Below are 15,330 nucleotides of genomic sequence, written 5' to 3'. Positions count from 1 at the left end.
TGATTGGATTACATGAAGGCATGATATAGGCATAGTAAAAATAGCTGTTAATTCTACACACAGTGCAACCAACATTTAAAAAAAAATTAGTTTCTGTATCAGCCAGTTACACCAACTGCATACAGAGCAACTTCATGAGGCAACAAGGACACTCTCATTTACCTGTTGTAACAGTTTCCTTCAAATCTAGTTGCACACGCTGCATTTGTGCAAACTGATGCAAGGCAGATACTGGATTCATCTCCCCACGTTTATATTTTAGTATAAACTCCTTTGGTATTTTCTTTGGAAGAAGTGAAGTGATTGGAAGTGGATGGGCTGCTCTGGAACATAGCAAGTCTGAAACATGACCTAAAATATATTTGTTAAATTAAGATGTTAGTGTGTACTAAGCTAAAAGCAATATACAAAAGTAAAATGAAAGTGTGAGAATAGTATTGCTGCATCTCAACAACGGCAACCTGGAAGATTAAGCAATTTGTATTTTAATTCTAACGGAAGAGGTTGTAAGTAGTTTTGGTAACCCTGTAAATGTTAGTGCCTACCCCTTTAAAGGCACTAGGGCTTGTTCCTTGACTAGTAAACCTGATAGTCTCTGAAGTCAAACCCAGTCACATATAAACCCAGAACCAAAGGCCATAATTTCCAGGGAAATAAGGACTTCCAGAGATTACCTGTTTATCTGATTTAACACATAAAAATCTGTTTCATGGCGTACAAAAATAGCAGAAGCACAATCCATAGTTCTTTACTACAGTATCACAAAAGGCAATAATATTGTTTTTGCCTCACGCCATGGGCCCTCAGGTCCATTTTAACGGATCATGCAGGTGCCTAGGATACAGCACTGGTGTTACCCCATATCTACACTAGAAAAAAGACTGGACTTTAGCATGGGCTATCTTAGCCCGATCTAAACTTGATTACTTTTCCTAAGCAAGACACTGCCCAATTATCCAAGTATGTTTTGAGCTTTAACCACAGGAGAAACATTTTTCTCCAAAAAGGCACAAAAATATTATTAAGTTCAGTTCACAAATACACACAAGCACCTGCCACATAAAATAAATGCTGCATCTAAATTATACAGATGCAGAGTTCCTCTTCAGTTATAATAAACATACTGATAGACAAAAAAGACTCAGAAATAAGACTACCTGCTAAAATCTTGAACTCCCGCATTCAAAAGTTACATATGTACGGGGGACAGGGAATCTGTTACTATCAAACAAAACTGTAGTTAAAATTCTCAGCTTTTTCTACAAAAGATGATGCACACAAAGCAGGTTATATACATGTTGGTGCACTTTATATGAAGTGCTGTGTACACATTATAGACCTGATGAAAGAATGAACGCTAGCTGGGCAGACCCCTGCACCCACATGGATCCTCAACTGCAGGTTCCAGGTAGAAGTTACCCGAATGCAAGAGAGACTGGGATGAAGGCAGAGAGCAGATTAGTCAGCTGAGAGATAGCATTAGCTTAGAGGGCTGTAAAGATGAGGATTCTACACTTCTCTTTTACAGAAAAGCTATTTCTGAAAAGTGTTTATAGTTATCCAAGTTTATTAAGATGAAAATTCCCTGTACTTCCACCTGCAGAGTCACTCAGTTTATATACACAAATTCCATAGATGTTACACGTGATGTAAAATCTAAATAGGCTGCATCTCTTTATTTACACCACTGCTGGATAATAATTAAGAAACAGTCAAATAATATGTTTTACTGACATGTACAAGAATAAAAAGATAAAAATTAAAGTTAATAGTTCTAACTTTTTTATTTGCCCTCAATGTTATTTTTTTCAATCGGTAAGTAAAATATTTTTCATTATGAATGATCCTGGTAAAAAGCAAGTAGATGGCATATCTAGGCAGGTTAATTTTCATTACAGTTTTGCAAAGCTATTTGTACGAGTGTTGAAAGGCCATTCTTAGAAGAAAATCAGCTTAATAAACTTAAAGACAATACCTGTGATTTGTGTCACATTACATGCTGAATTTGGCATGCTGTAATTTTCAGAAGATGAAAACATCAGGCCCATATTCACAGAGTGTGGAGATGGCTGAGGAGAGACTTGAGGAGGGGGTTCAGTGGGTAAGTTCTTTTTTAGCATCTGAGCAAAACTGGGTACTCTGGAACCTTGAAACCAGTCATTGTTGCAAGCCATTTTTCCACCTACCTAAGAGCCAAATTTAGCCAACAGATATTTTTAAGGCTGTTGAACATTAGCATAGCCTAGCAAATCTGGAAAATTTCCCCACAAATTAGTTTTACATGTTTCATACCTCCTGATTCTTTCTGCTAATAAATAAAATTACTAAATTCAAAAGCACACTAATAGTAGTTGAGACCCAAACTTACAAAAGGGAGGAAAACAGAACATAGGGAGACAATGGCAATGCTATCAGTCAGCTAAGAACTTTTCCCCTTTCCTTGCAGCCACAATTTGAAAGGCAACTGCTCTGCTGAGTCCCAGGTGCCCTAGATCAGTAGTTCTCAACCAGGCGTCCAGGGCCCTCTAGGGGGCATCAAGCAGGTTTCGAGGGTGGGGGGAGGGGCCCTCCAAGCAGGGCCAGCATGAGATTTGCTGGGGCCCAGGGCAGAAAGCTGAAGCCCCACCACGTGCAGCTGAAGCCAGGCCCCGATGAACCCCACCACCCAGGGCTGAAGCTGAAGCCTGAGCAACGTAGTTTTGTGGGGGCCTCTGTGGCCTGGGGCCCCAGGCAACTGCCCTGTTTGCTACCCCTAATGCCGGCCCTGGCTTTTATATGCAGAAAACCAGTTATGGTGGCTCAGGAGGGCCCTGGATTTTTTATAGCATACTGGGGGCTGTTCAGAAAAACACAAACAAACAAAAAAAAGTTGAGAACCCGAACCCCTACCCTAGATTACAAAAGCAATGGGAGCGGAAGCTCCAGCACGGCTGCCCAGGCTCAGCAAGGCGGAGCCCCACGTGCCTGGCTTTCACGCCGATTCAGGCTCTAGCCCCTTTGGCTCAGGCAAACAGGACGGGAAGGTTCCTTTGTCCCACTGTCGGGCAGGTGCCCCCGGCGGGCCAGGCTTCCCGTGGGAAGGGATCCCAGCCTGACGCCATGCCACCTACCCGCGCACTGGAGAAGAACGGCGACGGCAGCGCCCGGCCAAGACTCCCTGCGGTTTCCCCGCACCAGGGGCTTGTGTCAGCCCCACCGCGCTGCAGGGCGGGCGCAGCAAGGGGCGCGCACTGGGGCCGCCTCCCTTGGGGAGCGCAAGCCACTGGCTGCGCCAGGTGAGGATCACGCTGCAGCCCCCTCTCCGGGACACAGGCTCGAAGACGAGGCCGTGCCCCGTGACCGAGGCTTGCCCCAGCACCACCCCGGGGCCCTGCACCGAGCGAGGGGACTAGAGTCTCCCGCGAGAGCGGCCCCCCGCAGTGATTTAAGTTCCCCTCGGCGGCTCCCTCCGTCCGCACCGACGCGTCTGCTCAAGACCGGTGCCCGGGCCAACTAATAAAGAGGGGCGCGTGACGTGACCCGACACCCCCCGAGTCCGCTTCCCTGGCCGGCAGCGGGGCCCGGGGGCGTCTCTCAAAAGGCTTCGCCCTCAGATCACGTGATCCTCCGACCAACCGCCGCCGGGCCGGCTCGTGGTGCCGCCGGGCCTGGCTCGAGGCGGCTCAGTGCGGGGACGGGGAGTGGGATACGCACTCGGCCTAGGTCACACAAGGTCTCCGTATCCCTCACCTCGCCGGGGAGCGCGCCACATCGAGACCGTTAACGCGCCTCCCCCCGGCTGTGCGGGTAGTCTGAGCGGGCCGCCCAGCGTCCTGCAACCCTCTAGCCCTGAGCGGGCGCAACAACAGCATGACCGGCCAGCGGCCACCCCTCCCCATGGGGCGGGCGGCCCCAGGCTCAGGTGCTTTGTCGTGCACCTGCCGCCTCTCACGGGAGCTGGACTCTGCTTCCCGAAGCAGCACCGTGCCCTGCGGTGGCCGCCCGCCCGCCCAGCCACGCTCCTTCCCCTCTAGGGGCCTCGGAGCGCTCATTGTCAGGGAGTCGGAACCGGCCTCGGGGAGGAGTGCGCTCGGGCGCCAAAGCCCAGCCGCCGGGAGGTGACAGCAGCGCGGCCGTTATGCCTCCTCTCTCCCGCGCCCACTGGGTCCTGCTGTGTGCACGGGACAGCCCCTGGCGCAGCTACTGGCGCTGGTCCCCGTCTAGACATTTTCCTGTGGCTGGAGCCTGGCTCTTTAAAAAGTAGAACGTAAAACGAACCCCACCCACTGCGGCAAGAAACATCAGCCTCTGCCTCGCTAGGGGAAAGCCCCACGTTAGAGACTTTTAAGAATAATCCCAATTTTGTACATGGGAAAAGTTAGAACAAGAGTCCTCAACAGTGACCTAGTTTTCAGCTGCAGACGGCTCAGGTGATAATATCCACAGCACCCAGGTTTACATGTGAAGAGGAAATAAACATTTTAAAGAACAAATATTTAACAGAAAAATACTATAGAAAGGTGAATTACAGTGACCACATAAAAAGGTACAGTTCCTCGTCTTTCATTAGATGAGTAAGTGCATGTGTGATTGAAGGACACATTACAAAGGCAACTGGCCAGAAGAGCTATTTTTGTTTTTGTGCAGCTATGCTTGCATGTAGACATGTAATTTGAACTTTATTCACAGGGCACTATTGACTAATGGGCTTTAAAAATGTGTAATAGATACAAGCAAAAGTGTTAAGCTACACACACCCCACCATATAAAGTTCTCAGTAATCCTGAGAGGAGCAAAGTAATTTGTGATGTTCAAGTGTTAGAAGTCTTATTCAATAAAAAAAGACTGAAAAAAAATCATAGCTTCCACAGGCTCCTATAGGCTTCCAGAGGGTGGAAGACAGATTTTTATTTACTGTATTAAACTCTCAGATTTGCATTGTATAGGCTGTCATTTTTTTATTTCATTATTAATAGCTGTTCCCCTAGCTCTGCCTGTCCCCATTCCATTACAGCTTAAGACATTATAAACTCCAAACTTTTTTTCTAGTACTTGTACAATTAAAACTCTGTAATGTAATCTGTTTCCAATGCTTGAATTAGGGGACATGGGCGAGCATGCCCCACTAACACTTCTTACTGCTACGTTTTGAGAATAAAGGAACTAAAAACAAATAATAACAGTTACTGTTTTTTATTACAAGTGTAACAAACTTAAAATGATTTTTAGCACTATAACAATCACAGTTCCATAAATTATATACATACAGGAATTTATACAAGTCTACATTGACAAAAAAAGCCATTAACAGAATCACATTAACAAGGGTGTGTGTGTGTTATGGCCAATGAAAGTTATGAAAATTCACAGTTAATCTGCACATATTTTAAAGATGCAGGAATCATATTGCACATAATAAAACTGTTAATGCTAAACAGCAGATTTACAGTATTTCACCTATTCTTTCACAGAATATACATTGGTCATAATCATGCAATACTTTACCACATACAGAATGGTATCGTATACCACTGTAAACAGTCACTTACAATGTAAGTTTTAAATATAGTAGCAAAAAAGCTGTTAGGTTTCTCTTTAAATCATACTTAAAATAAATTCTTATTATACAATAAAGTATCAGTCTCAGACAGAATGGAAATAAAATTAGTTTAGTTACAAATTACATCTTCAGTGTTCTTCCTTGTCTTTTCCCTTCTTTTCTTTTTCATCCTGTAGAGCAGTACCAAGTTTTTTGATAAGGACTGACAGAACTTTGTCCAGTGGGTCCATTACCCCCCGTTGAAGCCACTTAGGAATAGTAGTCCTGGCATGATGAAAGCCCAATTTTTGAAGAATGTAGTCAACACCTACTGGGTCAATCTTTCTTCCAGTCCAAGAGATTAATCTAAAAAACAAACAAAAAAAAAACCAAACCCCAAACCCAAAAAGGTTAAATCCCTGCGTTAAGTGTAAAACTCAACTAAGCCTTAAGTAAGGCATAGCAACTAGAACCTTCATCATAAGTTAACATTGGCACTGTCACATCAAACTTTTTTACTTCTAAACTGTGAAAGTCCGACAGGCATTTATTTCAGTCTCAGCTAACTTATGTAAATAAATTTTGTATTTATACCTTTTTGGAGGGACTAGATGATTCAGGAGATCCCAGATGTAATATGTCATCTCTGGATCCTGTGTCAATTTGGAGCATGTTATGATTAACCAAAAATAGTTATCTGATAGGTGTTTATTGGCCTGGGTGGACTGAGTTGGTCATCTCACAGTCCAGTTCTTAGCAGGCAAGTATTCACTTATCAAAACATTATGGTTAGCAGTAATTGGTGCCCTTGTTAGCAGTCTCAGCAGAGACCAACAACTGAAGGAGGCATGGAGATGACACAGTTACCCCCGTGTTCTCAGAAGTGATTCCTGTTGGTCAAGGATGAAGTGCATATTTAGGGCAGCAGGTGCCTGTACACCTGTTCCTGCTTCTGTTGTGTGGGAAGTTTCATCAGCCATATGGCAACTTTTAATGAGAACTACATTCATTCTATAACAACTTTTTAAAAATACTTAATAGTTCCATTCCCATTGTGAAAATGGAGGAAAAAAAACAACCCCCTTTTTCCCTCCCTGCATGAAAAAGGGAGTTTCTTAAATTACATTAGTAGAGAAAGCAGGGGATCTAACTAGCTGACAATCAACAGAAAGTGAATATTTGAAAGAGACATTTCTCATTTGAATGTCTGCCTCAAATTATTTTTATAGCCCCCAGAAGTGTGTTTTACATTTAAAAAATTTAAATAACCAATAGATCCCTGACCCCAACAGCTTACATTCTCAAGAGAAAACATACTGATAGAATAGAAGAAAGGTTCTAAGTTCTTTTTTTAAATTGGAAATTAAAGATTACTTGAACAATAGGAGAAAAAAGTAAATGACAAGTTAATGTGTGGTCTTTAATGAGCTGCATTTTGCTTCATCTTGACTTTGAGCACCTGAGAACCTTGCTGTTGTATGTGCAGTAGTTCTAAGCAGTATAACTTTCAGTGCTTTTATCCAGTGGCTACTCTCGAATTGGACTTGTCAGGCGTAAGTGGATTCATTCAGCATCTGACTAGATCTCTTACATGTACACCATGATCCAGCGGATCAACCGTTGTCTATGGTGAATTATGGTATTACCCAGCATTTGTTACCAAATGACATTTCATATACTGTAGCAGGTGTCTTCCTATCAGCATCTAACAGCCAAAGCAGAATCTGTGACAGCTTCCATAAGGCTAGATCCCATTAGTAGGTTAACTATCAAATTGAAACATCTGTGGTTTGAAGAATAGTCTCTGCACTTAATACTATTACTCAGTCAAAATAAATGTAAAATTGAATATACTGCAAAATAAGCCTGCTAATTACCTAAGTGTGGGTTCCAGATGCCAAGTATTGCACATAAATTCTCTCCAGTCTACAGTAGTGTAAGTTATGCTTTCTTCTGCATCTCTCTCAGTGGAACTCTCATCAAGCACACTAACTGGACTTTTCTGTCCTGGTCGAGTAGACAAAATACGAGGTGGAAAGATGGCTACAAAAGGGTGGGGGGGAAAAGTAAAATTTCATTCATGGGCATTTATTCAAGGCTTTGCTTGGACTTGGTAGTAAAGTAAGTGCTAAGTTCATTCTTATCTTGGACACATCTTACTTCAACAAGCATTAGGAATATAATTGTTAAGCTCCTTTAACCTCCTTTAAGAGCAAGTTACACACAAAAATAAACTCTCAAAATCCTCAGGTCTAATGAACCTTAAATACCTTAATAATATAACGTTTATTGTGCATGTATATTTAAAAAAACTATTCACACTGAATGCAAATATCTGTGCAAAACATTGGACTTCACACACACCAGACACTCCATATTTATGACTTTCACCACATTTGTAATTCACCTCTCAAACACATGGAATACCTTGATGTGGACACAGCAGCAAAATGAGGGCAGATACATTCATGGAATGATGTGGCAGGCCGCAAATTTATTAAACTTTAGTACAGGGAAGGAGTGCTTGCTGCCCATGATCCATACGGTCCTATACCTGGCATTTACTTGGTTCCAGTGCAGGGATTACAGGCCTATAACTAAGGTTAAGATTTTGTCATGGTTATTTTTAGTAAAAGTCACGGGGAAATAAAATTTCATGGACATCCATGACCTATCTGTGACTTTTACTAACAATTATGTGGAGGGGAGAGGGGAGGTTCGGATGGGGGATGACAGCCGTAGATAAAGTAAGTTACATCACTTATCGCTAAGTTCTCATACACAAAGATGAAGTTTTAATGTTAACAGTTTATAAACTAATCAGTTTTTTAAAGTTTGTTTATTCTTTAGATTTTTGTGAGATCAAGGAAGGTAGGTTTTAACTTTCTACCTTCAATCATTTTTGTCACCATACATAAGAAATACACACATTTGAATAGGTATTTTTATATTAGTTTACATTTGCTAAAGATTAGAGCACTTGGTATTTAATAAACTAATACACAGATCTTCTGTAGCATTTTTCACTTACTGCAAGTGGATAAAAATCGATAATTTAAAAAAAATCATTTTTATTTAAATCATTTAATTTGCTTATTTAAAGTACAATTTAAGTTTTTTTAAAAATATAACCTGTTTATATTGAATTTAATAAAGAATAAGTTAAGGCCTAAACTTATTATAATCTATTGAAACTTTTTAATAAAAAATAAATATGCTGAATCCGTGAGCCTCTATGAAAAATGTTGAGTTAAAGGTTACTTTTCTATATAAAGAAAGATGTTTTTCCCTGATTGTAACTTGAGGTCAAGCTTTATAAATATGGCAAAATATGTTGTGTACTTATTAAGGGCTTGTTTTGTTTAATAAAAATACATTCTGTATGCTCTTTTGTGCATGTAATTACATTTCAGTTACCATCCTATTACAGCTTGACACAAGTCATGAGCAAAAAGTTCATTACCTAGTAAATAAGCAACTAAGCAATATATCATTCACCATTTTTTAACATACTAAATGTACAATTAATAAGAAGCTAAAAATAATAACCTATATTAAATAAATGACTATAGTTATAGTGTACCCTCCTAGGTAGCAAAGAGATGTACCAAATCTATTGTAAAGGTGCCATTTACTTGCAAATCAACGTTTTAATGGTTATCTCAACCAGTGAGAATGCACCTTTCTTTAGAAAATAAAGTACAAATGGAAAACGTGACAAAATCGATTATTTAAATTGAGACTTTCTACTTGGTTATTTAAGTCATCTTGATTTAAGTCAGTCCACCTTGATCTACAGCTTTACAAAGAAAAGTTAAAATAAACATATGGCAAAATTAAGGCAAAACTAAGGCACAGAAATAAAGTACCAGTAGTTTGCCTCAGGTCACACATCTGATATGCTGCAGAGCAAGGAACAAACTCCAAGCCAAGCAAGACTCAGACATTTTTGTTTGTATAAGAACAAATCTCACTTGTCTACACTATTGCTTAAGTCGATGTAACTTATGTTGCTCACGGGTGTGAAAAGTTACACAGACTTAAAGCAGTATCTACACCATGCTATGTTGGCAGGAGAGCGTCTCCCGTTAACATAGCTTCTGCCTCTTGTTGAGGTGAAGTAAATATGCTGACAGGAGAGCGCATCTTCACCAGACACAGTGCAGCCACGCAGATGTAGCACAGTAGTGTAGACTAGCCCTCAGTCATTAGTAGTGCTCTTTGGAAAACATAGCTCTGTAATCTCAGTTACACTGTAAGGGTAGGTTTTTCAAACTCACTCAGTGTTGTCTTACTTGTAGTCCCATTGATTTTAATGGGAGCAGAATTAGACCAACACTAAACATTCCGAAAACCTAACCTGTAAAAAGCAAGCCTTCATTTAAACAAAACAAAATTACTTTATAGTATTAATAGTAATGTATAAAAATACATACATACATAAGTGGCTTAATATAAGATGGTTAATTTACATTACATCATAAAGAGTTTTTTTTAAAACCACATACCTTTTTCTTTTTCTTTAAGATAAGCAGACACCAAGTCATGCAGAAACATGATTAATTCAGCATCCATCGTCACACAAATGTGGTCTGTGAATTCAGTTACTACACTGCACTCCACCGTTGGTTTAACACTGGTGTCTGGACAAAGAAAAGTAATTTTAGCATATTGTAAAGTGTGATATCTATACAATCTGTCTCAATTTTACACTATATATATTACACAAAAGACCTTAAAAGAATTGATGTTGCAAAGACAAAGCACTCAAAAATTAGGAAAGGCCAGAATTGAGGTTGCCCAGCTTTGCAAATTTAAGATTCTTTCTATGTAGTTTTTTTCCCCAATGCAATTTAAATTTTTTAAAAGAGAATTCCATCATGTGGAACTATACTGATCCCAATTTGTGTCAGTGAACCATAACTATAGGCAGCTCTATCAGCTCCATGTATAATTGTAATGGACACTATTGGACGTGGAGGTCAAACATGCCTATTTGGGCAGCAGTGGAAAGGTTAACCACTATAATGAGAGCCGATGTAAAATATGGCCATTTTGACCAAGATTTAAAAATTGGAAACCTAAGGTAGGCTCCTAAATTAGGAACTGGAAAGTATCTGCACTTTTAAAAGTTAGGTCACTTATTTTAGATGCCTGCCCTGGATTCTCATTTTTTAAATGGCCCTTGTTTCTAAAATATATCACAACAAATTAATCATATTAATCCATTTATTCAAAATTATCATAGATGGTGAGGGTTTTATTCTTCCAAGGGTTTTCAAACAGTGCCTGGTCCAGGGACACTGCCTCAGGATTTAACATCAGAATTCACTCTAGATTAGTTTAAGAAAATGGAGAAGCCAGTGTCCTTCTACCCAGAACTCCAACTATCTTTAGATTAAAATCCCAAAATTTGAGCTGGTTCTCAGATTGTATTTTCTTGCATAGAAAGCCATTAGTTTGTCAGCTTTTAGGATACAAAGGTTAATTCTTCTCTCAGACCAATTTTATGCAAGTGTAACACCATTTACTTCAGTGAAGTAAAATCTTCTCATACTATTGCATGATCACAACTGAAGTAATAGTCTTGAACAGCGAGAAAAAAGGAAAAGAAAAAGATGTCCATTGCACCTTGTAATGAAGGTTCTTGTGGCTCTTGAACATGAATGGATTTAAAGTCCAGTTGCATCCTTGGTAATGCAAAGATGGTTTCGGTCTCATGGTTGTAACTGGATCCTCCTCTGAATCCACTTAACAAGCTTGAGCTTTTCACTGTTGTGCTGCTCTCTGTGTTATTAGCATCAACGTTTCGAAGCAGGTTTAGTTCTATATGGATAACAGCAAATGCTGCAATTCAGCAATCTTTATTAAAAAGCCTTATCAGCATTTAAGGAGACAGATTTGCAAACGTTCTAACCTAATAATGGTTTTGTTTTTCACTGCAACATGGTATTTCAATTTCAAGACCAGTCTCTCACTCCTAAGAATGTCTGGGCTGAGAACACTCTAGGACAGTGGTTTCCAAACTTGTTCTGCCACTTGTGCAGGGAAAGCCCCTGGTGGGCTGGGCCAGTTTGTTTACCTGCCGCGTCTGCAGGTTCGGCCGTTCGCGGCTCCCAGTGGCTGTGGTTCGCTGCTCCAGGCCAATGGGAGCGGCTGGAAGCGGCACAGGCTGAGGGATGTACTGGCTGCCACTTCCAGCCGCTCCCATTGGCCCGGAGTAGCAAACCACGGCCACTCGGAGTTGCGATCGGCCAAACCTGCGGATGCAGCAGGTAAACAAAATGGCCCAGCGCGCCAGGGGCTTTCCCTGAACTAGTGGTGGAACAAGTTTGGGAACCGCTGCTCTAGGAAGTACATTTATTCAGAGGAAAGGGTAACGTCTCAAATCACTCCCACAGCATCCTTGGTGCATTATTCTGTACTCCTTACTCCTTCCAGATAATTTTACCTCACTAAAGAGAGACTGCTAGGGCTGATACGTCTTCACTATACTCATGTTTTCTATTACTTTAAGAACGTGATCTAAAGAATGGATAGAAGACTGACAAATTATTTTGTTTTTTTAAGCAGTATACATATACAAGACTTTTTCTAACGGTTTCTTTAGAAACCACCATTTTAATTAAGGCTTCAAAACAATCTTTGTTGCAATCCCCTATTTTCAAATGCTTGGAACTTAGCACATTCACCTTAATTTTGGAAACTGAATGTGAAGATACTAATAATATATTCCCAATTATAATAAGTGTGACCACATTGCTGCACCCACCCCTCCACTCAAAGGAATAGTTCCAAAACTGGTTGAACTTTGAACCTTCAAGTTCGGTAGATAAACTGTTTTGAGCAGGAAATAAACTAGTTTTGCAATAAGGCTACATATGTTTAATAGCCAGGACTGCATATAAGCAGTGAAAAATTGAGTTACAGTAGAAACTTAGAGTTAAACACACTGCAGGAATGGAAGTTGTACATAACTCTGCACAAAACATTATGGTTGTTCTTTCAAAAGTTTACAACTGAACATTGACTTAATACAGCTTTGAAACTTTATCATGCAAAGAAAAAAGCTCCTTTCCCTTCTTTTAGTAGTTTATGTTTAACACAGTACTGTACTGCATTTGCATTTTTTTTTTTTTTTTGGTCTCTGCTGCTGCCTGATTGCATACTTCTGGTTCAAATGAGGAGTATGGTTGATTGGTCAGTTCGTAACTCTGGTGTTTGTAACTCTGAGGTTCTACTGTATTAGCTACACACTTAAAGATCAAAACAATATCCATGTGTGCACAGCTTGTTAAGTGCATGGTGCTTAAAAGTCTGATAAGCCTGAGAGATCTGATACTTGTAGCGCCAAAGGAGAACTGGGCCAGAACTCTATCTAGGTTTTTGTATTGCCCCATACATAGAATCCAAGTATCTGTAAGAGTCTTGCTGTGTTAGTCAATCTTTGGGAAGCCCAAAGTCCACTCCAATTTGTCTTGGATTTCCTGGGTGAGGGGAAAAGAGAGAACCTTTTAAAGTGAAAGCTCTCCTCTGCTTAAAGTTCAAAACTCACTTTTATTCTAGCATTACTTATGTGAAACTCTGGGGGACATGACCCAGTAATGGGGTTTCAAATAAGTGAGGTATGGATTATAGGGGTTCAGCTTTTGTAGAAACATAAAATATCTATTCTTCTGAGCTCAACTCCTCTTTTTCCCTTTTTAACTTCAAGTCAACATGTTCTGCAGTTGATTGGCAATCAGGCCAGAAATTAATGAATATGAATCTAACCTTCATTCCTTGTAGCAGTAACATAATTGAACCATTCTTTCACACTTGCAACACCATGTGGTGGGTTTTCATGGCGGCGCCTTGTTATCTTGGTGATTGTTGCCATAGGACTTTCTAGGGCTCCACAGGGTTTGGTGACCATTGTATTATGACCCAAATGAAAGTCCAGTGTTTGTACAACATATGTAGAATGCTCACTAGAACCTGTGTCAATGTAAAAAAAATATACATTCTGAAGAGAGTAATAGTATGATAGGGCTTGATCCTCCTATCACTTGTACAAGTATACTAGTAAACTGATAAGGTTAAGGTAAGTGATAGGAGAACTAAACCCTATTTATAGACAGAAAAGATTTATCAGAACAAGAAGGCTGTCCTCCTACTTTGGCAAAATGAAGTCTTCAAATAAAGGACGTATCAAATATTATACTCAACTAGGTGTTTTCCTTTATGCAACAGACAAAGCAAGAGGCGATATATTCTCTCTGGTACACCATCACTATTTTAAACATGTAGAAGCCTTTTTGGGAAAAGAACAATATTGATTCAAAGTATAGGAAAGCTGCTTTGCTTGGTTAGCGATGGTCAATTATGGTTCAAGAAAAGGTTCTAAAGTGAAGGATGCATTAAGGCTTTAGTTACCATCTTCCCAAATTTTTTGTGCTTCTGTCCAAAATGCAATGTTGGGTTCTTCAAGGTGAAACAGTGCCCAAGATTTTGAACGGAAATTAGGTCCATGGAAGCATGCCAGTGTCATGTGATTTCCATGCAAGCTCATAGATCCTCCAAACTGCATTCCGTCTTCTGGTAAAGGAACCTGAAATAAGGATATGTGGCCCCCAGATACTACCTTCAAAACCCCTGGCCAGTGGCGATGATGCGCTGCATCCAGCACTAGAGGAAAAAACACAAATATAGAAAGGTCCTCAAGCATGACTGTGAACTTTACAGAAGTGGAAGATACAACTGTAAAACGCCTGCTGGAATTCTGTGTCTACTGAAAATCTGACTCTGGCTATACTAACTTTATACAGTCTATTTCACTTAAATTGCTTCAGCCTTGTCATGTGCAAAGACGGTGGAGATGAAAAAAAGTATCCAAAGAAACATACTTGAATATCAATAAAACTCATATTTCTTTTGTTCAGATTAGGAGGTGCCCAAGTTCATGTCTGACAGGAAAATAAATGGCTCCAGCAGTGGCTACTGCTAGTCTTCATGGAGACAAGTCTCACAAAACTGACCAAATAGCAGGTCTTTTAATTGCTTATTACCTACTACTATGGGACTCTAACCGGACTCCAACCTTTGATTGGGACCACTAGGCATTACTGTACTACAAATAAATAAGAATAAGCAGCAAAGATTAATACAGAAAATTGTACTGGTAGCCGAAAGGCAACCCACACATACAAACTGTCAAAATGGATTCAACAATTACATAAAATGAATAGGATAGTCTAAAAAAGTCAGCAATAATAAAGAAATAATATACAGCTTTAAGGTTGGTTAGAAAGTTAGACGACAAACATGAACCAAATATATCAGAGTTGGAGGGCTATCCAAAAGGGCATAAACCTTACATTTACTGAAAAAGTTTACTCAAAATCATTGACAAGGATCACATATGCGTGGGGAACACAGTCACTATATGTGAGCTATTCAAACCAACAGCCAACACACTATAGCATAACCTTTAGCAGTAACATGAGAGACAAGAAAAAAATGCAGCACTGAGGACTAAGGTCAATGATGCAGGTTTGGAGGAAGTACTTCCATAAAAAAATGCAAAAAATTAACGTACAACACGAAGAATATTATGTACCTATTCTCGGAAGCAACTCTGGCCAAAAAATTACAGGATACAATTTCCACTATAGCAGATACTGTGTATAGTAATCAGTGGATTAAATTACGTTGAACACCATACAAAAGAGACCTCTGATGATAGTATTCTCCTTTGATTTTTATAACTTGTTCCTTCTTGTCCCGCCCAGTCCCAAACTCACCATCCACATATTTTAACTGTGGTACTGAAT

At 40.1% G+C, this 15,330-nt stretch overlaps 2 protein-coding genes across 20 annotated transcripts in view; both read right to left on the bottom strand.

Annotated features, from left to right (window-relative positions):
- Window positions 1–4,193, bottom strand: part of ADAD1 (adenosine deaminase domain containing 1) — a 34,151-nt gene extending 29,958 nt beyond the window's left edge. For 3 of the 8 annotated variants that reach the window (XM_048847205.2, XM_075127635.1, XM_075127634.1), the window contains exons 1-3: window positions 3,111–3,188; window positions 1,976–2,186; window positions 163–351 (exon numbers count right to left, since the gene is read on the bottom strand). In XM_048847205.2, the coding sequence (XP_048703162.1) occupies window positions 163–351; window positions 1,976–2,174 (388 nt within the window). In that variant the 5' untranslated portion in view covers window positions 2,175–2,186; window positions 3,111–3,188. Of the gene's footprint in view, window positions 1–162; window positions 352–1,157; window positions 1,955–1,975; window positions 2,187–3,110; window positions 3,468–3,729 lie in introns of those variants that run through there. The other 5 variants (XM_048847199.2, XM_048847198.2, XM_048847196.2 and 2 more) reach the window with 5 other exon arrangements.
- A 963-nt stretch (window positions 4,194–5,156) lies between these two features.
- The window catches only part of BLTP1 (bridge-like lipid transfer protein family member 1), a 244,333-nt gene continuing 234,159 nt past the window's right edge, over window positions 5,157–15,330 (bottom strand). For all 12 annotated transcript variants that reach the window (XM_075127633.1, XM_048847184.2, XM_075127624.1 and 9 more), the window contains 6 exons: window positions 13,934–14,185; window positions 13,292–13,495; window positions 11,150–11,344; window positions 10,027–10,161; window positions 7,396–7,561; window positions 5,157–5,884 (listed from right to left, as the gene is read on the bottom strand). In XM_075127633.1, coding sequence (XP_074983734.1) covers window positions 5,668–5,884; window positions 7,396–7,561; window positions 10,027–10,161; window positions 11,150–11,344; window positions 13,292–13,495; window positions 13,934–14,185 — 1,169 coding nt within the window. In that variant the 3' untranslated portion in view covers window positions 5,157–5,667. The remainder of the gene's footprint in view (window positions 5,885–7,395; window positions 7,562–10,026; window positions 10,162–11,149; window positions 11,345–13,291; window positions 13,496–13,933; window positions 14,186–15,330) is intronic.

This window comes from Caretta caretta, chromosome 4 (genome assembly GCF_965140235.1).
Source record: "Caretta caretta isolate rCarCar2 chromosome 4, rCarCar1.hap1, whole genome shotgun sequence".
Classification (NCBI taxonomy): Eukaryota; Metazoa; Chordata; order Testudines; family Cheloniidae; genus Caretta; species Caretta caretta.
This window is presented reverse-complemented; position numbering and strand designations above follow the sequence as displayed.